The 12,136-nt window shown below is 50.1% G+C and overlaps 6 protein-coding genes across 6 annotated transcripts; 1 reads left to right on the top strand and 5 right to left on the bottom strand.

Moving 5' to 3' along the window:
* Positions 1 to 10: 10 nt before the first annotated feature.
* EDB91DRAFT_1078387 (Hsp70 protein-domain-containing protein) lies at positions 11 to 865 on the bottom strand (the record flags this gene model as incomplete). Its single annotated transcript, XM_041315013.1, has 4 exons — positions 11 to 213; positions 270 to 440; positions 472 to 600; positions 829 to 865. Coding segments are annotated over 4 exons (540 nt in total), but the record flags the coding sequence as incomplete, so codon positions are not given.
* An 830-nt stretch (positions 866 to 1,695) lies between these two features.
* EDB91DRAFT_1045690 (uncharacterized protein) lies at positions 1,696 to 2,427 on the bottom strand (the record flags this gene model as incomplete). Its single annotated transcript, XM_041313207.1, has 4 exons — positions 1,696 to 1,773; positions 1,825 to 1,986; positions 2,054 to 2,213; positions 2,264 to 2,427. 4 exons carry the CDS (start codon positions 2,425 to 2,427, stop codon positions 1,696 to 1,698), a joined length of 564 nt encoding a protein of 187 aa, XP_041182365.1.
* A 236-nt stretch (positions 2,428 to 2,663) lies between these two features.
* Positions 2,664 to 8,061, bottom strand: EDB91DRAFT_1106577 (uncharacterized protein). Its single transcript, XM_041317484.1, has 18 exons — positions 6,927 to 8,061; positions 6,637 to 6,875; positions 6,446 to 6,590; positions 6,265 to 6,399; positions 6,146 to 6,212; positions 5,775 to 6,098; positions 5,571 to 5,728; positions 4,963 to 5,523; positions 4,755 to 4,914; positions 4,589 to 4,706; positions 4,325 to 4,539; positions 4,057 to 4,268; positions 3,724 to 4,004; positions 3,599 to 3,674; positions 3,506 to 3,551; positions 3,309 to 3,459; positions 3,090 to 3,250; positions 2,664 to 3,031 (listed from the first exon to the last, which is right to left on the bottom strand). Exons 1-18 carry the CDS (start codon positions 7,935 to 7,937, stop codon positions 2,742 to 2,744), a joined length of 4,350 nt encoding a protein of 1,449 aa, XP_041182364.1. The 5' UTR covers positions 7,938 to 8,061; the 3' UTR covers positions 2,664 to 2,741.
* Positions 8,062 to 8,068: 7 nt separating this feature from the next.
* EDB91DRAFT_618514 (uncharacterized protein) lies at positions 8,069 to 9,245 on the bottom strand. Its single transcript, XM_041327904.1, has 5 exons — positions 9,073 to 9,245; positions 8,892 to 8,994; positions 8,761 to 8,827; positions 8,330 to 8,709; positions 8,069 to 8,281 (listed from the first exon to the last, which is right to left on the bottom strand). Exons 1-5 carry the CDS (start codon positions 9,167 to 9,169, stop codon positions 8,200 to 8,202), a joined length of 729 nt encoding a protein of 242 aa, XP_041182363.1. The 5' UTR covers positions 9,170 to 9,245; the 3' UTR covers positions 8,069 to 8,199.
* A 1-nt stretch (position 9,246) lies between these two features.
* EDB91DRAFT_618513 (nucleolar protein 12-domain-containing protein) lies at positions 9,247 to 10,369 on the bottom strand. The gene is made up of 4 exons (XM_041327903.1): positions 10,160 to 10,369; positions 9,998 to 10,103; positions 9,866 to 9,938; positions 9,247 to 9,816 (listed from the first exon to the last, which is right to left on the bottom strand). The coding sequence occupies exons 1-4, from the start codon at positions 10,267 to 10,269 to the stop codon at positions 9,416 to 9,418; spliced, it is 690 nt and encodes a 229-aa protein (XP_041182362.1). The 5' UTR covers positions 10,270 to 10,369; the 3' UTR covers positions 9,247 to 9,415.
* A 445-nt stretch (positions 10,370 to 10,814) lies between these two features.
* On the top strand, positions 10,815 to 12,002 carry EDB91DRAFT_1045649 (uncharacterized protein; the record flags this gene model as incomplete). Its single annotated transcript, XM_041313205.1, has 4 exons — positions 10,815 to 10,998; positions 11,044 to 11,048; positions 11,077 to 11,289; positions 11,349 to 12,002. The coding sequence occupies 4 exons, from the start codon at positions 10,815 to 10,817 to the stop codon at positions 12,000 to 12,002; spliced, it is 1,056 nt and encodes a 351-aa protein (XP_041182361.1).
* Between the last annotated feature and the right edge of the window lie 134 nt (positions 12,003 to 12,136).

The following is a 12,136-nucleotide window of genomic DNA, read 5'->3' as shown; positions in this document are numbered from 1 at the left end:
CCCAGAGAACCTTCTTGATGAGTTCGAGCGTGCTGCGGAACAGGTCCGCGCACAGCTCTTCGAAATGGGCACGAGTGAGGGAAGTGTAGAAGTCGATACCCTCGAAGAGGGAGTCGATTTCAATGGAAGTCTGTGTAGCCGACGACAAAGTACGCTTAGCACGCTCGCAAGCAGCCCGTAGACGACGGAGAACATGAGGGTTGGAGGAAAGATCTGCATCGATGTCATTAAGCACCGGAGTAAATAACTAGGTTAGAAAATAGACTCACCCTTCTTGTGCTTGCGCTTGAATTCTTGCGCGAAGTGGTTGACGAGACGGTTGTCGAAATCCTCACCACCCAAGTGAGTGTCACCAGCAGTGGCCTTCACCTTGAAGTTACCCTCCAATGGGTGGTGCGAGTGGAAGTGCAGTAGTCCAGAGGCCCTGTATAATGTGAGTACTGAGAAGCATGAGGAAAAAAAATGACATACAGTATTTCTTCTCCAGGGGAGTTGTTGTTGCGTTGTTGGCAGCATTCACCTCCAGCGTTGCGCACGACAGTGACGAAGAAGGTTCAGAGCGGAGGAAAGCTCTGTCACGTGACTGGAACACAGCCGCACCTGTTTATGGCAGCTGTGTAGGATGAGTTCGAGGGAGAGAAGGAGAAGGTAGAGATAAGGGAGTGTGAGTGCAATACATTAATGTAAAGTCCAGTAAAGTGTGATTTTGAGTCAGTAAAGTGAGGAAAGTGCGGGACAGTGAGAAATACACGGTAAATTTTGTAAATTTTGTAAATTCCGAACTTCTGGGCAGGCTCCCTCCCTGCGGATGTGCCCGGTGCCACGTACTTGTAAATTTACATGCAAGCTCCCTCAAATCTATCATTTTCGTTCACATATGCTTGCCTATGTTTTACGAGTGTATTTTCTCGTGTTTCCGCTCTAGTTTTACTTAGCATTTCTCATAGACTGTAGATAGTACTAGTACTGCCACCAGGCGGCAATTCTCGAGTTCATCTTGGGCTAGAATAAGGCGTCACGTGACTTTTTAGGATTCCTTTTTTTTTATAGAACGAATCTCAGACGAACCCCCTTTACAGAATTTACGTTAGCTAATCGTGAATTTTTCCAGATATCCTGACATATTAAGTCTGTTTACAGCTGATTCCATAACTATGCGGAATCGCAAATCAAAACTTGTGCATCGGAAACGCCCGGATAAGGACCCCGTAAGCACCTGAGGTAGTAGCGCTATGGTGCGGTTATGGTTCGAACAGGTTCACGATAGTTCACATAACTTGCTCGACCCTCGAACTATGAACCTGTCCAACGGTGCGGTTCAGGCAGTTCAGAACTGCACCACGGCAACTTTAATGCTACGTATCGTCCGATGTTCGTTCTATCATCGTGTCATTGGAGTCCTATATATTTGAGATTTACTGGCGTGCAGACGATGATCGCAAACCACTTTGGTCTCTCTAGTATCCTAGTCACACATGGTCTCCCGTACTTAGTAGCAAGTCATTGACTGCAGTACACTCCGGGCCTTGCAAGCTTCTAAGGGACCCAATCATCAATGCGAACGAGCCTCAAATTGTGCCAGGGATTAGAGTGGTGTGTACTATTCTTCAAAGCACAGCAATGCTGGTGAGGCGTGTCTTTGAAAAACAGGCAACGGAACGACTAAAGGTGACCGACTGGTCAATCCGGGTTACCCTAGACCTTGTTCTCGATCACGTTGCCTCCATAACCCATCATAGCACCCTGTTCGGCTAATCTACGTTCCCTGAAGACCTGTGGATAACCAATCAGCAAACGGTCGCGCATAGTGTACTGGGGACCCACCCTGCGATAACGAACACGCTCGAGAGTAACCAAGGCTACGATAATGATAGTGATACCCGTGATACTCCCAAACACTCCAAGTCCCACCGGCAACACCTGTAGTGACGTCCCAGGCAGGACGAACGCAGCTTGAACGGTAGGGGTCGCTGAAATAGCAGCGTCCTAGGAACGAAATGCGTCAATCTCGATAAGTCCACCCGGGACGGCCTGCATGAAATAGTCGACTCACGGCTGACGAAGGCGCAACACTGAGTGTAGAAGATGGAGTGACAATAGTGCTAGATAACACACTCCCACCCATCGACATGGTGCAATTCTGGACTTCCTGGACTTGGCTGCCAACCGGGGTGAATGTGAGGACACAAGTCTCATTCATTGGACCATTTGCACTGCGAAAGTCAGCTCCACAACTACTGTGAGATAACTGACATTGGCTCACGTTTGGATGGTGGTCGTCGTAGTGACGGAGGGGATAGAAGCAGCAAGGACAGAAGATGCTGCTTGGCGACGGGCGATAGCGGCGTTTTCACCAGATGGAAGTGCATTCGCTAAGCCTAGCAAACACAAGGCGAGGTAGAAGAAAAGCGCAAGCTTTGGGAACATTATTGCTGAAGGGCTTGGTGTTTCAAATTAAATGAATGAAGAGTCCTGCTCTTGGTTTCTCGGCTAATCCAGCGAGATGATGACGTTGAAGGCAGAAGAAAGTGCGCGAAGGAGAATATGCCACCAGGGCCTAAGGCAAAGACAATGATCGTTGCCCTTGAAATTCAAGGATGCTTCCTCTAATAACTGGTCAGGCTAAAAAGGAAATTCCTTCTGGTCACACATCAACACGTCGCTAAGTTGCAGTGCCCGTTTCATTGACAACAGCATAGGCTAGCATCATAATATATATGTCTCCCAGCCGTCTATACTAATCAGCGTTGCATTCCACCTTCCACAGCCTTGTACGCCTTCCCCTCGCGGTATCTTCTCTTCTCCAAGTCCAGGTTCATCAAAACGCCAATCACCTGTGAGATGAATTGGGTGGCCCATTGCTCGAAAGCAAGTGAAACAAGCACATTGGCGAGCGCAAATACCGCCAGCCAGGCTCTGCCAGCGAACGGGAGTGGCATCAGCTCGAGGATCAGCCTAATGGGCTTCGGAGGCTGTAACAGCACCAGCAAATTCAGGAGCGTCAAACCAGTGACTGATGCCATCAACCACCCTACACAATGGCATAAAAGATTAGAAATGCGCAGTAACCATCACGGCGGAGCACAGACCGTTTGTCCACATTGACTTGCGGTAAGGAGGACCAATGCTGAACACGGCTGCGACAAGAATATACTGGAAACAAGATACTAAAAAGAGTGTCGAGTTCTCAAAGTTGGTGGCTTTGAGATGGGCGCCATGGCCATAAGGGTCTGCATCAGGTGGAAGGTACCTTGTTGCGGACAAGCCTGTAAGTTGCCTTCGGCAGCGCAATTAAATGCGTTACTAACCAATCCTGTCGCCTGACCCAGAAGAACGTCCATGATTGAACACTGCTTGTGATTATTATCTGTCCAAACAGACTGGCTAGGACCTTCTTTGATACCAGGCTAGCTGTGGGACGCTTGGGATATATCCGCGGATACGGGAGAGTCCTTCCCACTGCGTCCAATTAGGACTGCCTCAAGTAAAAATACATCTGACTCACTTGAAACGGCAATCGGAATGATAATAAACAGGTCGATATACAGGAACTGAAGGAACGCATTCAGTAGTAGTACATTTTTTGTCAAGAACATACCTGGAAATCTCCTAAGGACGACGCGAAAGAATACAGCAGAGTGACCGTCGTGAACTGGATCATCGAGTACAGCGCCCTTGAAATATATCAGTAGGTCCGCAATAGCGGAGAGATGACACTATTACATGTATTTGAAACACGAAAAGCTGGTGACCAACGCAGCCCTTCCCTCTTTGATGACCTCGATGACACAACTGATATCGGGCGTCCTGCTGGTGAAGGGGGCCGCAACAGACGCCTCCGCCTCGGACAACGAAATACCAACGTCTGCGGCCTTGAGTGCTGCACAATCATTCGCGCCGTCTCCACACATCAGCACGGTGTAACCCAGGGTCTGCAGCCTTTCGACAACCTCATTTTTCTCATCGGGCGACATTCGAGCAAAGATCTGGGTCTTGACAAGCATCTGAAGGCAAAAATAAGCTCATACGCTGTGACCCTTGACCCAACGACCTCACCCGCTGCACAGTCTCAAGAGGACCATGATTGACCATCCATCTGAATACGTCACCTGTCACAACCAACGCACAATCCTGGTACTCAACCTCATGTTCTGCTACAGTAAGGTGTGGAGGTGGAGGTAATGGTTTGAGGCTGTAGTCGTCCAGTTTCCAAGAGAGGTCATCCATGCAGGACCACTCCAGTTTCGACATGGGCGTAGTAGCATTTCCTGAGATTAAAAGGAGTCTCACAAAGAGTAGAAAGATGATAACATTAGCTACTCACCGTGGATGAATGCAGGAGCGAAGACATGTGCAGCTTGGCTTACCAAACTGCACTCTCGTGCGACGCTAACAGCAGTCAACGGGTTGTCTCCGGTAATCATCCGACATGCCAGATGAGCTGCCCGGAGTGTCTGGATAGCAGAAGTCGTCCCCGGCTTCAACTTATTCTCAAAGATAATTAGTCCGAGGAAACGAAGATTTGACTCCGCTTGCTCCCTATGAAAATTATGAGCAACCACGGAACCAAAGAAAAACTGTACCCGACCGCTTCATCTTTTGAGCCTTGAGCCATGATAAACCTTCGATACTTTTGCCCGCCATCGCAATAACACGGTACCCACGCCTTGTATAGTATGAGAGCAGGTCGTCATAATCCTGTGGAACTACAGAATAATCAGTTTCTAAAATCTCAAGGAAGATTAGAAGCTAACAAGAATCCTTCTCGCAAATATCCACCATGACCTCTGGAGCCCCTTTAACGTAAATCTCCATACTAGTACTCCTGAGCCGCTTGACCACAACACTCATCCGCCGCAGACTTGAGACGAACTCGAAGGTGCGGATCACACCGAGTTCAAGGAAATGAGCATGCTGAGATCCAACAGTTAGAATGCTGTGCACCGTGTCATGTCAGCGTACCTTCGCCCCCGTCTTAAGAGCATCTTCCAAGCGGAACTGAGCACTCCCAGGCGGTCGCACAACGGTCTGTACAAGCGCAGCTGGCCGTTCGCTGCCACTTCTTCCTTTGATAATGCCAGTTCCTGCGACCAGTCCCTCCTCAAGAGTCCACTTGGTGAACTCGAACATCTTGACGTCCAGTGGATCGCCAATAATGTTTCCATCTACCATCTTCAAAGAATGGCATGTCGCAAGTGCGTGGAGGAAGCTCGTGCGGTCGTGGATGGAAGGTAGATCGTGAACGTTGTCGATGAGCTCACCAAAACGGTGTACGTTGCGGTCGAGGGAGCGCACGCCAAGGATGTCCAATCCATCCTCCGTGAGTGTGCCCGTTTTGTCAAAGCAACATACGTTGACTTTTCCACCAATATTGACACGCGTAGGCGATATGCAAAAGATTCCAAGTTTGCGAAGACGTCCGATGGCAAAATTCGTCCCAATCGAGAGGGTCGCCGGAAGAGCGGGTGGAACCACAATCGTTATCAGGTCGAGAGCACGAACCAAGATAACTGGCCATTTAATCTGCGTTCATGTGAGCAGGATTTGCATGGGTACACCGCAGTACGTACTCCAAGTCGGACAAATTGCACAGCGCTGACACAAAAGCCAAGAGTGGCGATACAAGCCAGAACACCAATGAAGCGAATCGAATCACGGTAAAACTTGAATCCAATCGGTTTCGGGAACAACATGGACCTAACGAGTGCGCCCTTGGTGGTATTAAACCCTGTCGTTCATGAATGCATAATCCCTACCCACTGCAGAAGACCTACCTGTTCTAACGACCAACCCGAGGGCAGGTTGTCCTGTGGTCCCATCATTTGCCAGAGCACCACGGATTCGAACCACTCTGGTCCCTGCATGCATAAAGCTCTTGGCGAGCTCACCCTGGGCGTCCTTGAGATCCCGCCAACGAGCAATATCATCGTCATTGGCTGGATTCTTCGAAACGGGCACACTCTCGCCAGTCAGCATACTTTCGTTCACAATTGCGTCGCCAGAGAGAAGGAGCATGTCTGCGGGGAAAAGAGATGCCCGTAATTCAGTGAGGTTTACTATGTCTCCTGGTACGAGGTCAGTAGAATCACGCTCAACCCCTGCATGATCGTGAACTAGAGCACAGGACGCAGAAAATGCTGCATACAGCCACCGTCTGTATAAATCATGACGTCACAGGAGAAGCGAGACATCTCCCGCATGCGCTTGATAGTCTAGGAGAACGTGAGCGCCTTTCCTGACATTCTCAGCCTTGTGTTTTCTCACCTTCTTAGTATCGATGAGGGTTGTCACCACACTCAGCGTAGAAATCAGCGCAATGCAGAACGCATAGTAATAGTAGTCGTCCAATGACCAAAGGATGATGCTGGCCACTTGAAAGACGTAGAATGGGTGGATAATCTAACATACGGTGAGGGGGGCTTTGGTCGATTGATCTTGAACGTACCTCATCAACCAGGAGCGATATCGTCGATTTGCCCTCGATGTCGACAATATTCGGTCCGAATAGGATTAGCCGTTGATGCCTGGCAAACTGCGACAGCCCATTCTGGATGGACTGCAGACCCGTCCATGTTGGATCACGCCAGTCCCTGCTTGACGCTCAGCAACAAGGAAAGCGCAACGTAATCATCTCACCTTATCATGCCGAATAATCCAGTCTGGACGTCAAGTGCAAAGCGCGAGTATCTATAATCGACGACATGGAGGTCCCCGAGTATTTCTTGTCCCTCGCCGTTATCGCCATTTGTTTTCGGTCGTGACGACAGCAGTGGTCGTCCATCTACCTCTGCAGGAGAGACGGGAAAAACCGTTGATCGCACGTATGGATATGCTAGCCGTTTGACAGGGAACAGCGTAATGTCTCTGTGTGCAGACTGAAGGCAAATAGCTTAGAAATACTACAAGAGGTTTATGACATTGCGCACCTCGACGACAACGCAACCATGCTTGATATCTCTGAAAGCCTTCTCTTGTACAACGCACCGCAGCCATATACGCGGGAACCAGTGACCCAAGAGACCCACAAGACCCAACGTAGCAACACAGCACACTCGCCAGAGCCACTGCCGCCAAATGATAACTTCATAGCCCACGAAACGGAAGGTATTGTCCTCTTCTGCTACGTATATGGTTTGCCTACTTGGCGGTCCAGGGGGCGGAGGGTTTAGCGGCTCTTGAGGTATGTCTATGTCTATGCGAACCTCGTCGCCGAAAATTGGATCAGGGGAGAAAATGGGGAGATGTGAACCTGCACTTGGAGATGGTGGGTATGAACCATAATCTATTTCGCTGTGGAAAGGGTTTGACGCGTTGGACTCTGTCTCGTCATCTTCCTCTCCGGACGAGTATCCCCACCGCTCGTTCACTTCCTCTCCACCTGCAAGGGCATATTCTGACCCTGCGTCTGAGGGCCTCCGTCGTGATTTTCGAGTCGAGGACGCGGATGAACGTCGCGAAAGCGAAGGTCTGCGCTCCCCTACACCACGGCTGAACAAGTTAGCAATGTTCTCGAATACCGAGGACCGGTTGTGAGTAGGTGATAAAGATCCCCTGCGTCTACGCCCTCTGTGGCTTGGACCTTCATCGTCCTCTTCTGCCTCGTCTTCGCTCTCGGTCCTCGTCGCCTCCGTTGCCTGCGAAACCTCACCGTCTGCGCTCATTCTCCGACTAGTACGTCCTACAGAGTCCTCGCTCTTCCTGCTGCTCCTGGACCACTCCCTGCTTCTTCGTCTCCCTGACATTCCATGCTCGGTATACGACATCCTCGACATGCTGGTGGGTATAGATTCCTGTCCTGGTCCATCAAACATGGCGCCTTGACCATTGTCCCCACCGTATGATGAATCGCGCCGTGCACGGGCGACGGCATCGTTAATGTCGATGGCCGACGCGCCCTCTGTATAGTCGTATGGCTGGCTAGGGCCGGCTGAGGCCATCACAGCAAAGGGCACCGGTCAAAATCTTGGTCGGACGTTCGTCCAATGTCGTTCAGTTCGAATAAAGAAGGAACGACTATATCTTCGTTCTATTCGGACTGCCTACGATCAGCTGTTCGGTTTGCGCCCTGAGAAGCCTTGCATGGAAGTTATGGTTTTGGTCCGGAAAGTTCCGCAACTCACGACACGAACAACAAACTAGATAAGTAGACGTAGAGTACGTGTACAGGCTACACAAGTCCATCAGAAAAGTAAGGCTGGTTTAGCCTAGATAATGCCATATCAACCAGAAACAGAAGAACGTGAACACTCCGCCGCCAAAGAAGATGTACATATCCTGTGTGCTACAAGACCTCAGCGTCTTGGTCGAGAACTGAGAAAGCTCTCCTTACCTTCTTCTCTCGATCCACCCTATAACATCCCGGCTCAGGCCCATTGTATTTGCGGCATCCAGGAGCCGTTTCTGCGTCCCCTTTAGAACATTCCGTTGATCCACGAGGTTATCCAGCACTTCTCGCCCTTGGGCAAGGAACTCATCCAACCTTGTCTCTGTATTCTGGATAAACGAGTGCTCATGTAATGCGTGACTTTCACGAAGTGTTGAGCCTGGTAGTGGCGTTGGCGTACGGAAAGGAGATTCAGAGTGTTGTGACGGGGATGCTCCGCCATTCAAGGCAGCAGCAGTCGGCGTGAAGCGCCGTCTTGTGTCTGACGAAGGAGATAGCATACTTGACGAGCCACCTAGAAGTTCGTTTCGCTGTGCCGCAGCTCTCTGCACTTGCATGTGAGACCTCCATTCCGAACACAATACTGGTGGACATGCCTCGGTTTTAAGTAGTTCGAACTGACTCTTCAGTTCAGCATAGTCGGAGCGGAACTTCTGCACCCGCCTGCACGATGACAGAGACAAGTTAATCCGATACAAACTATTGACGCGTGGCCTATGTTACGCACATTTGCCCTTTCTCCTGCTTCGCCTTTATTATTTCCCTCTTAGCCATCGAATCATAATCCTCGATGGTTCGGTGCATCGCAGCGAGTGAGGCAGATATCTGTCCTAACGAGGCGGGTCCGTGAGTTCTTGCGCATCATACAAACCCCTTCCCCTCGAAAGTTAGAAGGGAATTTAACAGACCTAAGAGAGATGCTGAGTTGTCTCCATTGCGCAGCCGCTCGAGATCTGCAGTAAGCGAATTTGTTTGCCGGACACCATGCGTATAGAGGGAATTCATAGTGCAGCCAGCTGCTCCTCTGGAGCCCTCGAATGTATGTCTTGCTAAAGCCTTGCGGGACAAGAGTATCGCGTTTGGCAAACGTGTCGGTTACATCATATATGTCCGGCCGGAACCGCCGAGATACCGGAGGTTTCGGCATTCAAATTAGTAACTACTCCGAAGAAACCTGTTGATAATGAAAGGAATCTACTACAAGCTGCGCAGAATGAGAAAATACATGATTGACAAGGGAATAACCTGAAATTATCTGCGTTTTCCCTTCCTCGAAGATTTTCCTCCGGCCCGTTCTGCCTTCTCTGTGCGTCGTGCCCGCTGCTTGGAGCGCTCCGCCAGACGTGCCGCCTTCGTCTGGTATTTGACACTCTTCGTCTTCTCGTTTTTCTTTGCCTTGCGTTTTGACTTCAAAGGATCATTATGGGGCTTTTCTTTCCCTTTTGTCTTCACGACCGTGACGGAGGGGGTGTCCAACCGATCAGTTGGTACGGAGCCGGTTATGGGTGGATCATGTAAGAAGGCGGCAGGATCAAAATCTTCGACCACTGTAACAGTGGCAAGTTGTTCTTCGCCTTCATACTCTCCGTTTACCTCCCGTTCCCTGTCATTCCCCGAGAAGTTCAGCCCCTCGTCCTCGTCATCTGAATCATCTATCGAACGTCAGTGATCTGCAGCACAACGCACACGGGGATTGATCACTTATGATGGCACCATATGCCTTCTCAACCTCCGCAGCATTCTGTGCGGCTCGCTCCGCTAAGGCTCGCCGATGCTAGTTAAAACCATTAGATTTCTGGAAATGGCCAAACGACAGGCAAGACATAGACACACCTCGCGTCGCGTGTCTAGTCTTTCCTGCTTTTCCCTGAGCTTCGCCTTCTTGATAGCCTCCTCTTTCTTTGCCACCTTCCGCTTGTGAAATCCGGTGAGGAACTCTCTAGCGAGGAGCAGTGTATGTGAAGTCTTGCATTCGCGGATCTGTACCATGCGTACCTGCGTGCATCTTCGTCGAATAGGACTTCCTTGATCTGATTTCTTTTTTCGCGTTTTTTTGCTGCAACAACTCTATGTGACTGGGTTAGAATAGCGATATTGGAGTCCATGGAGGATGTGCTTTGGTCAAGAATAGTTGCCGGCGGTCCGGGAAATGAACGGAGATGCTAACGTAATCCGGAGGTAGTGGAATACAGTACTTGGCATTTATTGACAAGCTGTTGGCATCGTATTCTTCTTTCGTCTGGAAATGGGATTATAAGATGCTAGCTGCTCTCAGGCGCACATTTTTCCGCTCCTTTCTCCCCCGCCCATCTTTCATACTCGCATAGTATCGACCTATCACTTTCTTCATCATCCCCTTCGTCGTCGAGCCTGATCAATGCCTGCTATCGCTTTAGCAGACACCTCACAGCCAGTAGACCCCGGTCAGGGTTCGGCACACGCGACGAATCGCGATCCTATCAATTATTACTTGCGCCCGCCGGCTCCAAGAGGACAAAGACCACCGAACGACGTTCACGCTCTTTACGATAGCAATAGTACCAACCTTTTCATTCCCCCATACTCCCAGCCTGCATACTTTGAGCGAGTTCATCCGCTCGCCAGCCAGCAGATCTCAGTACACACACAAAGTACACACCCACCACCTTCCATGTTCAGTTATTTTGCAGTGCCCCCCCTGGGCTCCGCTGGGTCCTGGCAAACACATGTGACAACGGTTCAGCATAACTCTTATCCGCCCCCATCTCTCCCGCCCTCCCAACTCACTCATAAAGTGTGGATACTGGACTGTAAATCTTGTGGCACATTTCTCACCAATCGCGGTATGAAGGCGAGTTAATTTTAGACCTGAATGAATTTTCGATTTTTTGTCATGTGAGAGGCAGTTAATAACCCAATAATCTGTTTTCTAGGCTGTTTTGCTGCTAAGACCTAATGTCTCTCTTTTTTCGACCGATGCACTTCCAATAAATTGTTCTGCATACACAACAAATCCGGACGCTCTTCGCCCACCGCCATGCCGTCCGTCAGCCGTTGCTTCCCCCCCTCGGACGTGCGAATGCCTGACTCAGACTCTCTGCTGTCATACTTGTGGTACAGCCGTCGGCTATATGATCGTGATTCCAGTAAGATTCCTGGTGTGAGAACTGTGTGAAGTGTTGATTGTGTTGACATATTTTATCAGTGTTCTCGGTGTACGTCGTCAATCACCGCGAATAATCGCGCAACCAATGGTCATCGCTTCGTCTTCCATTCTAGCGAAATAACTGCATCAGAGCGATATCATATTCTTGACGAACCAGGGGTTATCCCAGTAGAATTCACAGCACCTATTTCTCCTCCTCCTTTGACGTCCGCTTATTCTGCGCTGTCTCCCGTTGATGGTCCCGCTGGTTATCGGCGGACTGTACACCCGTTCCCTTCCCAGACTACCCCTTCGCCTACCTTGTCTCATTCGTCTTCCGAATCTATTCCCACACTTATCTCAGAGTACGGGGACCTGACCTCAACGCCACACCCATCCTCGCCTGATCCATACTTCTTCACAACATCAGCTTCTCCTCGCCGCTCACCACGTCCTCTCCCTCAATCTCCGTTCCCTCATACATCAGCCTCACAACCGATGCAGTCTTCATCACAACAAGGCACCCGGGAGTCCGCGCCCGAGTCAAGTGGAGTGCCTGTTGAATTCCAAGACCCACCTGTTCGGAGGCTGAAGGCGGGGGATGGGCTCTATTGGCATCACCTCGCAAAGAATGGCGAGATTCCGGGGGTACAAGAAGATCCACGCGCCAGGATATCGAAGAAGAAGAGTGGACCTAGATTCTCGGACCGCTGAGAAAGTTCAGGTTACTGGGACAACACTCGTCTCAGCGGCACGGTGGCCGAAGCACTGTCGATTTACGACTCGTCATGACCCTGTTGTTTCACGTCCATAAAGACAGACTTATAACGGTATCTATTTCCTGATCG

This window comes from Suillus paluster (assembly GCF_016628075.1).
Source record: "Suillus paluster strain FC165 chromosome Unknown EDB91scaffold_5, whole genome shotgun sequence".
In the NCBI taxonomy this organism is placed as follows: domain Eukaryota; kingdom Fungi; phylum Basidiomycota; class Agaricomycetes; order Boletales; family Suillaceae; genus Suillus; species Suillus paluster.
The sequence above is the reverse complement of the archived record's forward strand: the minus strand, read 5'-3'. Positions and strand labels throughout refer to the sequence as shown.